Here is an 18,407-nt window from a genome sequence, read left to right as displayed (position 1 = left end):
CGTTTTCTGATGATTTGAATGGTACCAGGGTCGAAGCAGTCTGACCTCTACTTTTGACGCCACAACTCGCAGAGTGGCCAGGGGTATGCCTCCTATCAGAGGGTAACTTCCGATGGTGCTAGTGTCCAAAGTCGGCATCACTTTGTTTAACACTTGGTATTTCTAGATTTAGCAGGAGACACTGAACGTTATACTATGTGTATGTTCGGTTTGGTAAATAGCGAAGAACAAGCTTAGGTTTCGGCCAGGGGCACACCTCTGTCAGGAGATATGTACCTTGGCAGGACACGTGGACGAGTTTGGTTAGTGCGTATCGCCGTGTCAAGAAGACACTTTTCTTCGGTGCGAAAATGTTTAGTTATTCAATCTATTTTGTTTTAATTTTTGTTATATAATTGCTATTTCTATATTTGATTTTACATATTCCCATATTTTCTTATGTATTAGAGGCTACCAATTGTCTTGGCAAGATACGTAGATGCAGTTTTAATAGTAATAATAATAATACTAACAATACACCTAAACACCCCACTGGAGAACAAGGCAGATAATCACAGGTTTTGTTAATTTTATAATGGACATTTGTGTTATGAAATTTTTTTCACAGCTTTGAATAAGTTCTGATGGAGCGAACATTTAACTCGCATGTCTGATCAGCTGTTTCTGCTGTTGACGTTTTCCCGGATAGTCCCATAATGCTGCATTTCTTTGTCTTTGTCTCAGGACAGCATGAAACATGGCCAATAATAGCTGACATGAAAGAGCAATTACAACTTTCCCAGTTGAAACATATTCCTGAAGACCTCTCTCCATGTTCTCTCGTAGATGGCCAAGGCGGCTGGTTTTGGTTCTGGTTTGCAACCTCTACTTCTTCTGTTCTGTTTATTACAGCCATGCGTAACATAGCCTATACTCTCCAAACCAGTTGATGGAGACGCGCCTAATATTAGAAATCTACGCAACTGATTTCTCACCCCAAAAATTCTCAGAAGGGAGAATTTAAGGGGGCTTAAAGAGACAGAAGAGACTGGAAGCCAAAACAGGCCGTTTCAGGCTGAGTGAGCATGAGGTGCTGCACACACAGCCGGTAACTGGGTGCTTTCTTTTTTTTTTTCTCCGTCGGCTGTTCCCCCCTTTTTCTCTCCAATTGTATCCAGTCAATTACCCCACTCTTCCAAGCTGTCCTGGTTGCTGCTCCACCCCCTCTGCCGATCCGGGGAGGGCTGCAAACTACCACATGCCTCCACCAATACACGTGGAGTCGCCAGCCGCTACTTTTCACCTGACAGTGAGGAGTTTTGCCAGGGGGACATAGTGCATGGGAGGATCACGCTATTTCCCCCAGTCCCCCCCGAACAGGCACCCCGACCGACCAGAGGAGGCGCTAGTGCAGCGACCAGGACACATACCCACATCCGGCTTCCCACCCACAGACACGGCCAATTGTGTCTGTAGAGACACCTGACCAAGCCGGAGGTAACACGGGGATTCGAACCGGTGATCCCCATGTTAGTAGGCAACTGAATAGACCGCTATGCCACTAACTGGGTGCTTTCTGACCATACAAACATTCAAATGTTTGTAAATAGGCCACGAGAATGAATATATTAAACTGGCGAATAGCATAATTTGGGCTCCTAAAGGTAATTCGTTTTTTTTTGTTTTTTTTTTCATCCCCCTGCTCATTTCATCTTTCATATTAATGGAATCTATATCCAATTATCTATTCATTAGGCCTGGTGTTTATCTTCTGGAGTAGTGGTGTTAACTTAGAGTTCTGGCAGGCTTTGGGACAGAATAATCAATCCCAGAGATGGCCCTAGCTAGACATGTCTACAATAACTCATGCATGCAAACTCTTTCCTTCTCCCTTTTACTCTTTATTTCCCCCTCTTTTTCACCCCCCTCACTCTCTCTCTCTCTCTCGCTCTCTCTCTCATGTCTCCGCTTTCTAGCAGGCTGTTTTTTTGTGGATTATGTGATAGCCTTACTTGGTCCTATTTGGTGGGTCTTTTATTATTGCCTGCTGCAACCTCAGTATGCCACAGACGTGGAGCTGCTATGTCTGCAGTCATGTTTACAGAGACACATTTAGATCCGAGAATGCATATGCATAACTCTGTTTTGTCTACCTCTTTCTTTTCTCTTATGCTGTCTTGCACACAGACACATGCACACAGCCATACACACACGCACACAAACACACAATAACTTTGGTTGTGTGTTTTACGATCTGCTTGTTGTCTGTGTACGGTAAATGCTCTATGAAGTCTGTGATGTTAATGTGCTGGCCAGATGTTAAAGGCCACAGCAAAGCTTTCATTAAACTAAAGCTACGCTGACTGACAGCACGGTGAGCTCAGCAGAACCAGAACGCTGGTATATGGTGGACTGCATCACACTATTTGAAAGTACGTGTATGCAGCACTGTTGCTGTAAATTTAGCTTGTGTCAGACATACTTTCAAATGGTTCGATGCCAAAATGTTTGTTTTAGCTTACTTGTGTAGCAAACAGGTGAGCTTTGCTACAAAGGGCAAACTATGACTGCAAGATGTCCAAACAATCACATCAAGGTATATGTAAGGTACATTTCTGTAATGGATAACTTAATCCTGAACACTGCAGAATACAAATGTAATGATATATTTGCCATTACTACTAGATATGTTTGCTGCTGATCTGTGTGAATGTGATTGTTTTGCAGGCATTATTTTCCCTAGTCTTTCCCTAGCATGAAAACGGCAAATTGTTGCAGTCACACGTTTACTTATCTCCTTGCACCCTCTTTTTACTGTCTCATACAACTTTGCTCTCAGCTGAAAGGTCAGTCAGTCCTGCAACACCCGAGAGTGTCTTGTTTTGTGTCTCGTTTTCTTTCCCCGGTCGCACCGTGCTTCTACTCGACTTCATATGCCGAGGTCCCAAACCACCAGAAAAGCCTCACCAGTATTTCTACTCCACTCACCCCCCCCCACCTCACTCTTTCCCTTCGTCTCACACACTCCCCCTACACAAGTTTCCACTTAGATGTGCAGTCCTCTTCTATCCTTCCTCATTGACTTTTGTTGTCTGATTTGTAACTGTGCTCAGCGGGATTTTTTTTCCGTGGCGTCATCACCCCCCCCCCCCCCCCTCATTTGCCCCAGGGCAGGGCATATGAGGTGCAACACTTCCCCTCCCCTCTGTCTTCACCATCATCTTTCATCCTGCCGCCTTTCTTAACTCGTAATAGCAAAACAGCTGTTAATGACCTGTGTGTGAAAGCACGATGGCCCTTATTTCTCCTCTCTTTGTTGCAGAGCTGATGCAATTAATTGTAATGGCAGCAAGGTTCAATGGAACACTTTGCATATGAAAAACAAAAGCTTTGCTGTGCTTAAAATGTCCTATGATGCTGATATTTTGATGTTGAGACTTTCCAATCCAAATAAGTGGATCAAATGCTGAAAGCTTTTAGCTCAGTGCCTAATAGGATTTGAACAAGAAGTAGGACTGACTTATTGTCATCTCGTTTGTTCGTTTGTTCTTTCTTTCTTTCTTTCTTTCTTTCTTTCTTTCTTTCTTTCTTTCTTTCTTTCTTTCTTTCTTTCTTTCTTGCTATATGGCATGGAAATTATCAGGCAAACTCATATGACTGTGAAAGGACTTCAAGAGGTTTCAGTGTCCTCGTATAGAAATCTGGGCAGTCTTCCAGTTAGCAATGGCTGCTTCAGTACGTGCATAGAGAGAAACCTTGATTGAACAAGTATGAAGAAATATCGATGTTGTTTCACATAAGCCATTGTGTGAAAGGGAAGCAGGACTGGCATGCTCTAACTGTTTTTTTCCTGTTTGTCTGTCTCTGTCTGTCTGTCTGTCTACCTTTTCTCCCACTTCCTCCTCCTTTTGACTCTTGTTCTGCCAACAGGAGATTTTTGCATCCAAGGATCTGGCAGAGAAAGTAAGTCACACAGACACACACACCACTTTACTGATCATACTTTATACTTGGTTAACAGGCTAAGGAGGGAGTTTTGACTCATGTTTCTGCTTTTGGGATCTAATCAGGAAGACCATATGTGGGCTAGGGTAACCCAGTCTCAGCTGTATTTGTTTATACATTTTCTAGATTGATGGGACTCCAAAATATCATGCCTTGTTAATTTCACCACAATCGAGAGTGGAATTTTAGGGTAGAGATGAAAAAAAAACCTCACGCACCCACAGTCTTATCTTTTTCTCACACAATTAGCTTGCTGACTGACTGAGTGAGGACTGATTTACAACTCATTATGCAGCAAGTCTCTGTAGGGAGTCACCGCTGCCTATTAATTTTGTCATTCACCTACAATAAGCACATTCTGTTCACAAATAGCATACAAAACTCCAGGCACTTCATTATGTTGCTCCTGTGTGTGCTTACTAATGTAGCTTGCTGCGACTTACTCAATGTAGGTTAGTACCTGGGTTGAGACACATGGCTCACCCTGCCACTGGGAAAAGATGCACCACCACAGCCACTGAATTAGAATGTGACTGGTGACATCCCATCTCCCCGATGAAGCACATGATTGCCCATAGGGATACACACAAGATGTTATAATATCTGTGTGTGTGTGCATGTGCATGTGATGCATGTATGTGTCTTGCCACTACCTCAAAGTGTCAAGACATGCTCTGAATTACCCCCTTTCTTATCCCATAGTTGACCTGTTATCAATTATAGAAAGTAAGCTTCAGACATATGGTATGGATGTTGACAAAAATGGAGCCCGTGTGTCAGGATACTAGTGCTCCCATCAAAAGCCATGTCAAAGCCAAACTTTCATAACAAATGGAGTACTCTGTTACAGTGTGACACTAAATGCGTTCCCATCTAAATATTTTTACGCAAATTTTATCGTTTTGAATAAAAAAGCTTGATGAACGCAGCCAACATCGAATAAAATCTCCAGAATTTAAATAAGTTTTTATGCTTCCTTGAGGTGGATAAAGTTTTTTTATTCGATAAGAAGAAATTCCATAAATTGCAACGGAAACACATTTGCTGAATAATTAAATTAAATGCGACAAGAACTTAATCACACCATCAGATATTTCTTATTCTTGACTGACCCATCTTTGTTGGCGGCATGGCTGTATGGAAATGACACTGGTGACACAGGCCTACTACATTCAGGGTTTTAATTGCTTAAACAGCTCTGATGCATATGCACCTTAATTTTCACGATTGTTGTTTTGCAACATTTAAATGTGTACTTGAAATTTATTCAAGAGCTGGATGAAAACACAACTACTGATGCCAACAGACTTGAACCTACTCTTTGAGATACAAATTCAAATAACTAAGCCTGCATGGTGTGATATTTGTTAAAAGGGGTTGGTCATTATAGCAGGTTTAATACAATGGCTGTAGTGGTCCCGTATAACAGTCTGCCAGTCTGAAATGTAAAAGGCAGCGTCATAAAGCTTCAAAGGGAAAGAGGAGGGTCTGGGCCTCTGGGGCATACAAGTGAGGCTAAAGAGGCTTACAGTGTGGTTACATGACAAGTTCACTATAGGTGCCCACAGCCACAGGCAGGAGCTTAGAAAAAGTGACTCACCGATGCAGCTGTGTGAGCCAGCCCATTACAGATTTGCAGTTTACAGGAGATAAACAAAATAGGTGATCCTCACATCTTTTATTTTCTTCTTGTTCTTCCCCATCATGCTCTCAAGTTAGCTCGTAGCGTCAACACTAATGTATGCTAACTTCCTGGTGTGTGAAAAGAAAGGCTTGCGCAAACACCGGGTGGTAGATTCAGCTTTAATTATTCTCCTCCGCTAAAAGTGCCTATTCTTGTTATATTTTATGTGTGTGCGTGCGCGTGTGTATACTTGCATGTGTGTAGGGCTTATGTGTGTCTTTCTTTGTGAGTCCATTCCGAGAGCCCTTGCCCATTCTTCGTCCTCTAACTAACTGCATATTTAGAGGTTCAGTTCAGTTAGTGTAACAGTGCCACCCCCAGGTGACTTTAGGAACTATAACCCTTAGCTGCCGTTCGGTTTCTTCATTAACTGCCCTCTGCTTTTTGCAGCATACGTAAACTTAAATTGGGATGGCAGTATGGCCCAGGGACCCTAGTTTGGTCCCCCATACTGCAACCTTTGCTTAAGTATCTTTGAGCTTACTTGATTCCTTTACACCTACTTGCTTCAGGGCAACTACACTAGCTTGCTGACACTGTGGCCCAACAGAGGGCACAAAGAGAGAAAATTAATGCGATAAATAATTATAAATGTAGCCTTAAAATTGTATTTCTCTCTTTCTGTAGCTTTATCTGTCTCTGTTCTGCTCCCACTCTTTGTATCTCTATTTCTCTCTCTCGCTCTGTTTCCCTCTTTCTGTTTCTCTCTCTCTCTGTTTCTCTCTCTCTCTCTGTAGTGTGCTGGTTGTGTTCTTCTCAGTGGGGAACAAAATGTAAGCATCACTGATGTTTCTCCCGCTTCTTTCTATTCATTCATGCTAAAATCCGAGCACTGCTGAATTTACAAACGTGTTTGTTGCAGTTAGTGAATCCTGGTGGATACCTCGGACAGCTCGGACTGAAAGGGGAGAAGGGCGACCGAGTGAGTAGAGAACATACAGAAGTGTGTGTGTGTGTGTGTGTGTGTGAGATGTGTGTGTTATATCAATGGAATGCATGACCACATCATATGTGTCCAGACATGCTTAAGGCTCAAGCTGAAAGTGTATCTGAAAATTAGTTACTTAGCTACACAAAGCCACATGCGAACACACACACACACACACACACACACACACACACACACACACACACACACACACACACACACACACACACACAATTCAGTTGAAAGAGGCTTTGTTGGCATGACCATATTGTAAACACACACACACACACACACACACACACACACACACACACACACACACACACACACACACACACACACACACACACACAAACCAGCATGATTCTAGTCTAATATGATGCTGGCTGTGGACCAATTCCCCAGCTAGCTAATATGCAGTCTTTAGAGCTCATTGATTCTATATTTCCCTACAAGCAATTCCTCTTCTTCTCTGCCTCTATCCATCTTAGGGCGCTGACTGTTCTGGCTCTCATTCAGGTCCAGTAAGTAGCTTTTCGTTTGCATCTCAGTCTCAGAATGTGCCATGTTTTAAAGAAATACAGTGTTTTGTTGTTTGGCGTGCAGCGTAATATGAGCTTGAAAAATTGCCTATAAGTGGTTTGTCACAATCCGTGCCAACCAAGTGTCTCTGAACCTCAGTGCTCAGAGGGATCCAAGGGCCAGAAGGGAGAGAAAGGCGAGTCGGTGAGTGCCAGTCTTCTCTACAGGTTCTAGCCCTCAGTCCCCTGTTTTAGCCATTTTGCATCATCTGTAATCATATTTTAAGATGGAGGTGCACAATCCAGATGGAATGTATGTGTCAAGAGGGACCATTTCAGTTTGAGAATATGTCAGTGTATGTGTGTGTTCATGTAGGCAATCAGTAGTCAGATAGGCTCTTATTGCAGTCCGTTCAGGTGTTTTGTATGCTCCAGTGGTGGGCAGGTCATTGATCCTGGTCCTGTTTCCATTCTCTCTCTCCACAGGCCCTACCTGCCAACTGGGGAGAAGCAGTGGGGCACAAGGTAAAAGGATTCACAAAGCTTGTGTGTGTGTGTGTGTGTGTGTGTGTGTGTGTGTGTGTGTGTGTGTGTGTGTGTGTGTGTGTGCACGCGCGTGCACAAGTGTGTATGACCAGAGTGTTAGTAATATGAGCTTATATCAATTTCTCCCTTTATTTATTGCTTCTCTCTCCCTCTTTAACAACTATCTGTTTGTCTCTGCCTGGCTCATTCTCTTCCCAGGGAGAAAAAGGACAGAAGGGCGAGCTTGGTACACAAGGTCTTACTGGAACTCCGGGGAAGGATGTGAGTGACTTTTTTTGTGTCGTTTTTTTTTTCTTTCTCTTTCTTTTAATAACAGTATTACTATAATTAAATGGCAAAAGAGTCCAAAGTGAATCCAATTATTGTCTGAAGTGAATGTTCTTTGAGGCATGACTAACAAAATTTGTCTTGAGGTTCAGTTGAACGTTCAGCAAGGATTTTTTTTTTACTATTAAAGCATGCACTCACTCAAACACAGACACACACACCCCCACATTTACTTCACTTACATACTCACTTTTATTAGGCTAAGAGAGGGTATTCAGTAGACTTATATGGCATTACTTTTTAAGCCAATACTACCAATTGATATCTATTCTTCTCAGCCTCCCCCCTCTTTCCCTGGGTGTTAAGCCGGCCTAATGCTTGTTAGATTAGGCAAAAGCAACAAAGCTTGCACAATCAATGCTGCCTCATTGACTGTGCGGTTCGTCTCTCACACAGGCAGGGGCTTATTCAAGATGACTTAAACCTTTTAATCTTCCCGTTCAGCCTAGTGATCCTGTAAATGCATGAAAAGTTTTGAGGGACAAATTACGACGTGTGTGTGCGCGTTTCGATATCCCCCAGGTTTCAGCAGCACCACACTGTCAGATTTGTCTGTTCAGTAGGCCAAGTGATAGCTGGGGACAGGGGTATTTGGCGGAAGATAGATTTTACGAAGCTTCCAACTGTCAAAACATTTTGTATATGAATGTACTTGTGAGTGTGATTTGAATCAGGCGAGCAGAAATTATTGTATATGCGTCACTGAAAATGATGTCTTATCTCTCTCGAATTTGAATTTGAATTTTATTTTTATTTTATAGGGACGATGCAATTTAACATAGTTCCAATACAGAGCATGAGACTGATGTGCTGCACAAGAGAGTTTATAGCTTTTGCAGCAATTGCTAGTTTTCAACTCTTGTCTGTAGCTGGGCTTTTCATGTACAGTGTACATGTCTGCAGAACACTGACAACAGTTTTGATTATGGTGGGCTGATTCTGATGATGTCATTGACCCATACTGATGCTGTCACTTCCATTTTTGCCTGTCTTTCACCATTCCCCAGGGCAGAGCAGGGTCCATCTGTGTGGTCGGCCCCAAGGGGCAAAAGGTCTGTAAGCATTAAGTCTGGGAACTCTACCAACAACCTGTCTGTCACATATATTCAGGTCAATCTAGATTTAACACAGCCTTACTGAACTCGTTTTCCCAGGGTTCCTCCGGTGGGGTGGGTCCAGAAGGGTTGGCAGGAGAACCAGGGAAGCCAGGACCACCAGGATTGCCAGGAGTCGGCCAACCAGGCCCACCAGTGAGTATATTTTTAACTGACCAATTTTGGAGGAAACAGATCTGTCCATTGTCAATAGAAACTCAATGCACTGTTTTAGTTTCTTTACATCGACTGTCTCCATGGCCTCTCATTGAACAGCTCTGAGAGATGGTCTCAGTTTGAGCACAAATACTCCAAGTGGATGATGCTTTTGGAAGGGAAGGCAGGTTTTGGCAAGCGTAGGCTCCTTTTTTCGATGCAACTTTCAGATAACTTTAGTTGAAGCCAAAAAGCGTTTTAATGTAGGTACCGTCCTTGTGTTAACATTGGATTGAGAGGAGACATACCAAATGGGATTTCTGTCCTTTCTCACTTTCAGGGCCCTCCTGGTGGACCATCTGGTGCAAAGGGAGACAAAGTAAGGCTACTCTTGTGATACTATTTGATGATTTAAAAAAAAAAGAAAGGTTGATGACTCCCATTTACACCAGTACAGGATAGCGACGCTAACATATAGGAAGGAACATTAAATAATTTTCACAAGTTTCAGTATTTGCTGCTGTTGTGTTACACTGTGATCTTTATTCACAGGGGGACTCTGGGTTTCCAGGGGAAGATGGATTGCAAGGAGATCCAGTGAGTGACTGGATGTTAAACATTGATTGGTGTTCATTGATATATGCTACCGTCAGACATTTCACTGGAGAACGAAAACTGTGTAATATTGCAGCAGCATTTGAATGGGATTCTGCTATTTTCTCCAGGGACCGAGAGGACCAGGAGGGCCTAAAGGAGAGAAGGTAGCTTAACCTATTAACCTATTAGCATCACTTGAGGTGTCTGGGTTTTTTTTTCTTAATCTATTAAAACCTCTACCAGTTCATGGGATTATACATTATAATGTCCTTATAGTCTACTTATCACTTGTTCTCTGAAAAGAGTAAAGTTCATGGAGTGTGTCTCTGATTTGGACCAATACTCCAGGGGGATCCGTGTGAAGTGTGTCCTGTGCTGCCTGCAGATTTAGGGAACACGGTGGCTTTGCAAGGGAAGCCTGGTCCCAAAGGAGATCCCGGCCTACCTGGTATAGGAGAGAGAGGACTGCCTGTGAGTGCAACAGGACTTGTCTGAACTTGATTCACCATCATCTCAAACTGTATTGCATACTGAAGATCTGAATTGAGCGTCGCAATTGATTATCTCTCTAAATTTTGAACTGCCAGATAGTGGGAGCTGAGATGTAGTCGATGCCAGAACCTTGAACACTTGTTTCAAAATGCATTTCTTCTATTTTCCACCACATTCGGAGGTGAGAAATGGTGTTTATTTCTATCTTGGGGTCATATCTCACCTTGGAACTCTCAGAGCGTTGAAACAGCTCAAGGAGAGACGAGCATGAAGACAGCCTCTATGAGTGTTGAACCTCCAAGGAACAAATGATATTGACAGAGTAAATCAACCTTCACCTTAATCATAATAATAATGATAAAATGGATTATTATCAGTCTGCCTCAGAGCTTACCAAACCTGAGAGTGTGCCTTTTATTTTTTTTTCTTTCTATTTTGTTTGTAGCCACTCTTTCATTGGCAGGTGAAATGGAAAAGGATTTCTGCTAGAAAAAAAGAATATATTTAGGAGCCTTATTTGATTCCCTGTGCGAAATCCAATAGCACCAGCATCTATCTGTCACGTCTAGTTAGGGAGAAATGGGGAAGAAGAGAGTGAGTGACAGAGGAGCAAAGAAAGCAAGTGAGAGAACGAGACGAAGAGAAAGATACCCTCATCCATACTTGAACTAGTTTGAATTAGTCGCACTTGCAGTTTAACGCTTACTGCTCGTTCATACCCCATTTTACGAGTTTCTTCTCTTTTCTGTCCATTTTCTCCTGCTCTCTCAATGTCGTCTTTCCTGTAACTAGGGGGTTCAAGGTGCAGATGGCACGGCGGGACAGAGGGTATGGAGCTCCAATTGTTAATTCATCACATTCAGTTATTGTTTATTTGTAATTACAAGAAGCACTATCCTAACCTCCTCATACACGTACTTATATATATGCATCAGTGCCTACACGTGGCCTCATCACCACAATCCCGCTCGCATACATCTGCTTAATTATGGTGAAAGATATGTTTGTGATGTTACACTTGAGACTAATTTGGCGTGTGTGTGTGTGTGTGTTTTTCGTCCAGGGAGAACCAGGATCAGAGGGCACCAAAGGAGAGAAGGTCAGTCCTCATTAAACAAGATAAGCGGTTTCATGTAGCGTGTTCACTCTCTTGTCATAAACACCATTCGATGTGTCGATAATGTGTAGTCGCTTCTGTGTATTTGAGTCATATCTGCGTCGGTGTGTAGTTGCAAATTATTCTTAGCTGTTTCTTTAGCTTTCATATGCCATAGAGGTTTGACTGTTTCAAAGTCTATGCAGTAAATTTCTTTTTGATTAATATGCTATGTAAAAATATGTGATTTGAGTTGTGGTGGTGTGGTGAAACATCTAGTGCTGAAAAAGGTTAAGAAATAATGGTAGAATGTATTTGCGGATATCGTTTGACCCAGGTCTTATTGGAACATGTTTTAGGGAGAGCCCTGTGCTGTGTGCCCCAGCCTTGGAGAGCTCCCACCTAACCTGGTCCCCATGGCCCAGACCCTGCAGCAGAAGGGGGAGAAAGGAGAACCTGGCATGGGACAGAAAGGGGAGCAGGTATGTCTGTTTATTTCTTTGCTGTTCTGACAAGAAGCTTAGGCGAGAGGGCGTCCAGGTAGTGTAGCGGTCTATTCCGTTGCCTACCAACACGGGGATCGCCGGTTCGAATCCCCGTGTTACCTCTGGCTTGGTTGGGCGTCTCTACAGACACAATTAGCCATGTCTGCGGGTGGGAAGTCGAATGTGGGTATGTGTGTTCTGGTCACTGCACTAGCGCTTCCTCTGGTCGGTCGGGGCGCCTGTTTGGGGAGAGAGGGGGAACTGGGGAGAATAGCATGATCCTCCCACGCACGTCCCCCTGGCAAAACTCCACACTGTCAGGTGAAAAGAAATGGCTGGCGACTCCACATGTATTGGAGGAGGCATGTGGTAGTCTGCAGCCCTCCCCGGATCGGCAGATGGGGTGGAGCAGCGACTGGGACAGCTCAGAAGAGCGGGGTAATTTGGCCAAGTACAACTGGGGAGGAAAATGGGGGGGGGGGGGGAGCTTAGGCGTGAGACACCAGTCATCACCTCAATGTGACATCATTTGACCGGAGTTGGCTGTCAGAAGCGCGTCAAACAGATTCCTTTTTATTTTTAGTTTCGGGAATAAATTATCTCATCTGAAAGCTTTTGAATTGGTTGTCAACACATTTTGACACCAGGCAGCATCGATGTGATTCATTTTCTACCTATGATACGACAAATTTCAATGTTTAGTCATAGACGTGACCATCTAACTCCTGTTAGTTTTAGAGAGCAGGAGTTTGGCCCGTTGCAAAAGAGAGAACAAGATGTGATAGTGGTGTCAGTTTAGATATTGACTAAGGGGTCTGTTGTTTATTTTTCCCATCTTTTCGTTTGAGGATATGTCCATGCTACTTTTTGTATTGTCATGTTTGCTTGCCTAACTACTAGGCAGATATTGTATGTTCATTAAAAGAAAACAATGATTCATTTTTACTGTACCACAGGGGGAGCCAGGACACGTAGGACTAGCCGGCTTCAAAGGAGAGAAGGTAAGAAGCGAAAAGGTAAACAGTTTGGAGAACAGGGACCTGAGTAAGAGGCTAAGAGCTCAAACAAGAAGATTTCACTCAAGAGGATATTGAGGGATATGGGGGCTCTTAGCAAGAGACTTCACGAGGGAGATAATCACGGCGGTAAACTAATTTTAGGCTCCCCAAGCGTCTTCTGTGGGGATTTTACTTAGCGGGAAACGTATTAGTATAAAGCTTAGGTAGTGAAAAAGCAAAGTCATTAGGGGCTGACTGCCTGTGGGTTACACCTCATTCTGGAAAATTCATTACCAATTACAATTACCCAGCCGTTTCATTTTCATGAATTTGTGAAATTCAGATAGTGTTTTCATCCCCTTCATTCCTAGGGTAACGCAGGGAGCAAAGGGCCTAATGGAAAAACCGTAAGTGCCACTCCATCTCTTTAAATCAGATAGCCAAATCTCGTTTAAGGCCTTTAAATCGATTACATGTGTGAACATGACAGGGCAAAGCCGGGCCAAGAGGACCCAGTGGCAAGGATGGACAGAAGGGAGCAAAGGTGAGAGTCAAGCATGTAATGATGTATTTTTGTGATATAGCAACAAGGCAGATATTTAGTGAATGGCTTTGCCATTTCTAACCATACTCAACACTCATGTAAAAATGCCCTTTATGGCATCCGGGTGGCATGGTGGTCTATTCCGTTGCCTACCAACACGGGGATTGCTGGTTCGAATCCTCGTGTTACCTCCGGCTTGGTCAGGCATCCCTACAGACACAATTGGCCATGTCTGCAGTTGGGAAGCCGGATGTGGGTATGTGACCTGGTCACTGCACTAGCATCTCCTCTGGTCAGTTGGGGTGCCTGTTCGGGGGGAAGGGGGAACTGGGCGGAATAGCGTGATCCTCCCACACGCTAAGTCCTCCTGGCGAAACTCCTCACTGTCAGGTGAAAAGAAGCAGCTGACGACTCCACATGTATCAGAGGAGGCACTTGGTAGTTTGCAGCCCTCCCCGTATCAGCAGAGGGGGTGGAGCAAGGACCGGGACGGCTTGGAAGAGTGGTGTAATTGGCCGGATACAATTCGGGAGAAAAATGAGGGGGGGAGATCCTGCTTGTGGTTCGATCCCTGGACCGGCAAGAATATTTGTATTAGGGTGAATAAGCAGCGCTCTCCGCTCCCTCAATACCCATGGCTGATGTGCCCTTGAGCAGGGCACTTAGTCCCCCAGAGCAGAAATCGGGACGGCTCGGATGAGTGGGGTAATTGGCCTGATACAATTGAGGAGAAAAAGGGGGATCAAAAAAAAAACACCTTTATTTTTCACTTTTATAGCCGGTACCATTTTTGTTGAATGAATACTGCTGCAGGGATACATGCACAAAATGTTTGGTTTTTTTCATAACCCTCGACTTGGTTGAACATTTTTTTTTATATCCTTTTACAATGTTTTTTTCTTTTGACAGGGAGAACTAGGCCTGCCTGGTCTTGGCCTTCCTGGCCTCAAGGGTGAGAGGGTAAGTGTGGCTGTATTTCTCAGTATTTGTCAGTGTCTGTTTGTCTTTGTTTTGTTGTTTTGTGTGGTACAACCCCATTGACCCTTTGCCCTTCCCCAGGGCGAGTGCGGTGTTTGCCAGCCGTCTGAGGTTGGCAGTGTACCCGCTAGTATCAAAATGCCTGAGGGAACAGCTGGCAACCCAGGCACACCGGGTCCTCCAGGACCTGCAGGACCTCCTGGGCCTCCGGGTCTTGGTGCTGACGGCAAACAGGTGAGCTCTCCTCTTCAGATTTCATGGTGGGAAAGATAGCCATGCTAGATATATCTACAAACGGTTGTAAAAAGCATACTTTGCTCTGAGACAAATCCTCTATAAACACAAATTGTAAGAGGGTCCACTGGCTCTTGTTTTTCTATCTGAAAATAAAATCTTATACAGGTGGTACTACAATGACCTGTCTGCCTTTTATTGAGACTGTTTTAAACTTGTTTTATTACAGCCTAGTTTGGCAACTTGAGCCTGAGCAATAAACAATGACGGAGGTGAAAATGGCTTGTAAGTTTACTGGCGACGGCGATTAGGCAAATCAAACGAATCTAACGGACATGCAGTGGGAATAGCTGGTCCTGGGACACTTCTTGTTGGGTCCACGTGTATTTGAGAGGGCTGTTGAGCTGATTACTGCTGGGTTGGATTTGTTAGAGTGTGTTAAATCAGTAAAAGATCCAAAGACCAATTTGTACTCATTGTGACTACGCTGCTTAATTTGCCCATGAAATTATGTAGCCTCTCGGGTCTGTTTAAGAGCTTGTTTTTTGTAGCGATGAAACACGTGCTGTCAGTGCACTATACTGAGCTCTTGACTTTCTGATTGGTCTCATCAACCCATGTTTTCTGTATTGTGATAATTTATTATCCTCTTGTTTGTTTACCTGTCTATTTTTCAGCGTATTTATCGATTAAACTGTCTGTTTGCATATCTGTGTGTGTATGCCAGAATTAATTTTTCGAAGCATCTTTTAAGATCCATTGAAATAAAAGAATCAGAACCACGGCCTCTCTACCGGAAAATGGTGGATTGCGCCCTCCGGGTTGGAGACAAGTTATTGCCTCAAGTGAAGGAGCTCAAGTATCTCAGGGTCTTGTTCATGAGTGAGGGTAGGATGGAGCAGGAGACTGACAGGCGGACTGGTGCAGCATCAGCCGTAATACGGACATTGTACCGGACCGTTGTGGTGAAGAGGGAGCTGAGCCTGAAGGCAAAGCTCTCAATTTACCACTCAATCTTCGTTCCAACCCTCACCTATGGTCATGAGCTTTGGGTAGTGACCGAAAGGGTGAGATCGCAGACACAAGCGGCTGAAATTAGTTTCTTCTTAGGGTGTTGGGCTCAGCCTTAGAGATAGGGTGAGGAGCTCGGACATCCGGAAGGGAGCTCGGAGTAGAGCTGCTGCTCCTTCACGTCGAAAGGAGCCAGTTGAGGTGGTTCGGGCATCTGATTAGGATGCCTCCTGGGTGCCTTCCTTTGGAGGTTTTCCGGGCACATCCAACTGGGAGGAGACCCCGGGGTAGACCCAGAACTTGCGGGAGGGCCTAGTTGTCCAATCTGGCCTGGGAACACCTTGGGATCACTCAGGAGGAGCTGGAGGGTGTTGGCTGGGAAGAGGGACGTCTGGAGTGCCCTACTTAGCTTGCTGCCTCCGCGACCCGAACCCGGAGAAGTGGCTGATGATGAGATGAGATGAGATGATGAAATAAAAGATGAAGTATCTCATCGTAACTTCATAGACCTATGACCTCAAATGAATATACTTGTTACTGTGTACAATTCAATATTAAGAAATAATAATATCAAGACTTAATAATGATAAAAAAATAAAAGAAGAACGTCAAAGTAAAAAAAAAAATGTAGAAATCCAGCAGCCCAGGATATCCTATTAAGTCACTACAGTGCAACTAGTGATCCGGGATCTGATCTGAAACTCATAAAAATGGTTTTACTGTAACGGAAGAATATGTGGAGATTTCCCTCCTCCCACAGAATTGTGTGACTAATAAGTCTAATAAATCTCCCTCTGATGCCCTTCCCGTTTTTACAGTGTGTATTTCAAAACCTACATGTGTGCCAAGTGGTTTTACTTGTGTGGATAGACGCTTGCACGCTATACGGTATTTGCAAATGACTACGTGTGTTTGTAATTTTATGTGTTTACAACCGCATCTGTGTGTGTGTGTGTGTCTTTTGTGTGTGCACGTGCACACTGTTTGTGGTCTTTGTACTTTTGTATGTGTTTGTGTTCTGCTTTGTCATCTGTGTTTCTCTCATCATCATCCCTCTCTGCTTTTGCAGGGTCTACCAGGTCTTCCTGGTGCAAAAGGGGGAAAAGTAAGTTCTTTACCAGTGTTCTGCATGACAGTTCTCTAAATCTTCCTTTGTGTCTACTCTTGTACTGAGAACATTAAAAAGCCTGTGACAAATATGACACATGTCGAACAGCCTCAAAGTCTGCTACCCTCAATGTATCTGGGGCATTCGGTGTGCCCTAAATGACCGGCTGTCCCAAGGATACCAATCCACCTTAAATAACCTTCTGAATAACTAGACCACTTGGACTCACCAGTGGCTTTAGCAGAAATTCATACTGCCTTAAAAAAAAAATCTGAGCCCTACTGGGACTCAGATTTGCAAGAAAATCGTTCCACATCATATTAAACATCCGGCACTCTCCCTTAATTAAGGTCATCAGCACATCATTTAAAAATAAAAAAGACAAAAAAGAAAACCATCCATCTCACTTAACCCAAAGTCTAGTCCAGGGAAATGAATCCCTAGCTCCTTTATATATAGCATGTCATCAAAGAAGATAGGCTACCTTAAATAACCTTGAATCTCTCACACGGTTTTTTTTATCATGGATTTAAAAATGATCCTTTAGTTGGGAACTCGGAACATATGACTAAAGATGAGAGTGAAGGGGGGCAGTAATTATAACCACTGTGAGACCAACTTCGTGGTGAATATCATGGTGCATTATAACAATGTGCCACTGTTGCTAGGGAGACCAGGGAGAGCCAGGAGAAAAAGGATTGGACGGAACCTCTGGAGCCCCAGGATTGCCTGGAGAGGCGGGACAGGATGGACTAATGGGTTTGAAGGGAGAAAAGGTACAGGATGTCTGAATTGTCAATCAGTAGGTTAGATCAATTGGCTTCTAGTTACGCCTTTTTTTGTTGCTATCTCTTAATATCAACTGAAAGATGCACAGCTACTACCCTGGTTTCTACTCTAGCTAGCAGAGCAAACATCTACTCTGTGAAATTGTTGTGACAGATCTGTAGTAGAATTTTGCTTGAATTTGCTCAAGTCTGATCTAATTCTTGTTGATATGCCCCAGTAATTAAAGTGGACAGCAGCACCTGGACATGTGGCGCTTCCGTTTACCATCGTTTCACTGCGTTGTGTGTTGCCAGGGTGATGCTTGTACCAGCTGTCCATCTGTGAGCACAGCAGTGGGTGATGGTGTAGTTGTGCCAGGGCCCAAAGGAGAGAGGGGTGACCCTGGTCCTCCAGGAGAGGGGAAGGCTGGCAAGCATGTGAGACTGCAATGAAAGAATTATGTATTTGCTTAATTGTGGCCACCAGTCTTGTCCACGTGGTTTGCTGACTGTCATCTTGTCCATCTCTTTTCAGGGGAAACCAGGCTTACCCGGTGTGCAGGGACCTCCAGGTCCCAAAGGGAGTCGGGTATGATTGTCCGTTAATGTTTTGTGTTATGGCTGTGCTTGTAAATATAATGCCATTTGTTCGGAAACGTGTATGTGGATGTCTGAATGTGATGCTAGTCCATTAGTGACACATTTTTATCTGTCGTGCTCCTTGTAGGGAGAACCTGGAGAAGCAGGAGTTGGCCTACTAGGACCACAGGTAGGTCAAATGGGTGATAAAAAAAGGAACGTAGGAAGAAAAAAGGGCCATGTGGAGTCCAAGGGATTCTGATTGACAGTTTTGGAGA

General features: G+C 43.8%; 1 protein-coding gene across 2 annotated transcripts in view; it reads left to right on the top strand.

Moving 5' to 3' along the window:
* The window catches only part of col16a1 (collagen, type XVI, alpha 1), an 89,262-nt gene that overhangs the window by 45,744 nt on the left and 25,111 nt on the right, over positions 1-18,407 (top strand). The window contains exons 9-34 of one of the 2 annotated variants that reach the window (XM_056298557.1): positions 3,910-3,942; positions 6,406-6,441; positions 6,531-6,590; positions 7,088-7,120; positions 7,278-7,322; positions 7,604-7,642; positions 7,862-7,924; positions 8,998-9,042; positions 9,145-9,240; positions 9,581-9,619; positions 9,793-9,837; positions 9,966-10,001; positions 10,186-10,308; positions 11,122-11,157; positions 11,393-11,428; positions 11,785-11,907; positions 12,867-12,911; positions 13,280-13,315; positions 13,399-13,452; positions 14,362-14,412; positions 14,512-14,664; positions 16,745-16,780; positions 17,452-17,559; positions 17,866-17,988; positions 18,086-18,139; positions 18,278-18,319. In XM_056298557.1, the coding sequence (XP_056154532.1) occupies positions 3,910-3,942; positions 6,406-6,441; positions 6,531-6,590; positions 7,088-7,120; positions 7,278-7,322; positions 7,604-7,642; positions 7,862-7,924; positions 8,998-9,042; positions 9,145-9,240; positions 9,581-9,619; positions 9,793-9,837; positions 9,966-10,001; positions 10,186-10,308; positions 11,122-11,157; positions 11,393-11,428; positions 11,785-11,907; positions 12,867-12,911; positions 13,280-13,315; positions 13,399-13,452; positions 14,362-14,412; positions 14,512-14,664; positions 16,745-16,780; positions 17,452-17,559; positions 17,866-17,988; positions 18,086-18,139; positions 18,278-18,319 (1,590 nt within the window). The remainder of the gene's footprint in view (positions 1-3,909; positions 3,943-6,405; positions 6,442-6,530; positions 6,591-7,087; positions 7,121-7,277; positions 7,323-7,603; positions 7,643-7,861; positions 7,925-8,997; positions 9,043-9,144; positions 9,241-9,580; positions 9,620-9,792; positions 9,838-9,965; positions 10,002-10,185; positions 10,309-11,121; positions 11,158-11,392; positions 11,429-11,784; positions 11,908-12,866; positions 12,912-13,279; positions 13,316-13,398; positions 13,453-14,361; positions 14,413-14,511; positions 14,665-16,744; positions 16,781-17,451; positions 17,560-17,865; positions 17,989-18,085; positions 18,140-18,277; positions 18,320-18,407) is intronic. The other variant, XM_056298558.1, reaches the window with a different exon arrangement.

This window comes from Lampris incognitus, chromosome 18 (genome assembly GCF_029633865.1).
Source record: "Lampris incognitus isolate fLamInc1 chromosome 18, fLamInc1.hap2, whole genome shotgun sequence".
Taxonomy (NCBI): Eukaryota; Metazoa; Chordata; class Actinopteri; order Lampriformes; family Lampridae; genus Lampris; species Lampris incognitus.
This window is presented reverse-complemented; position numbering and strand designations above follow the sequence as displayed.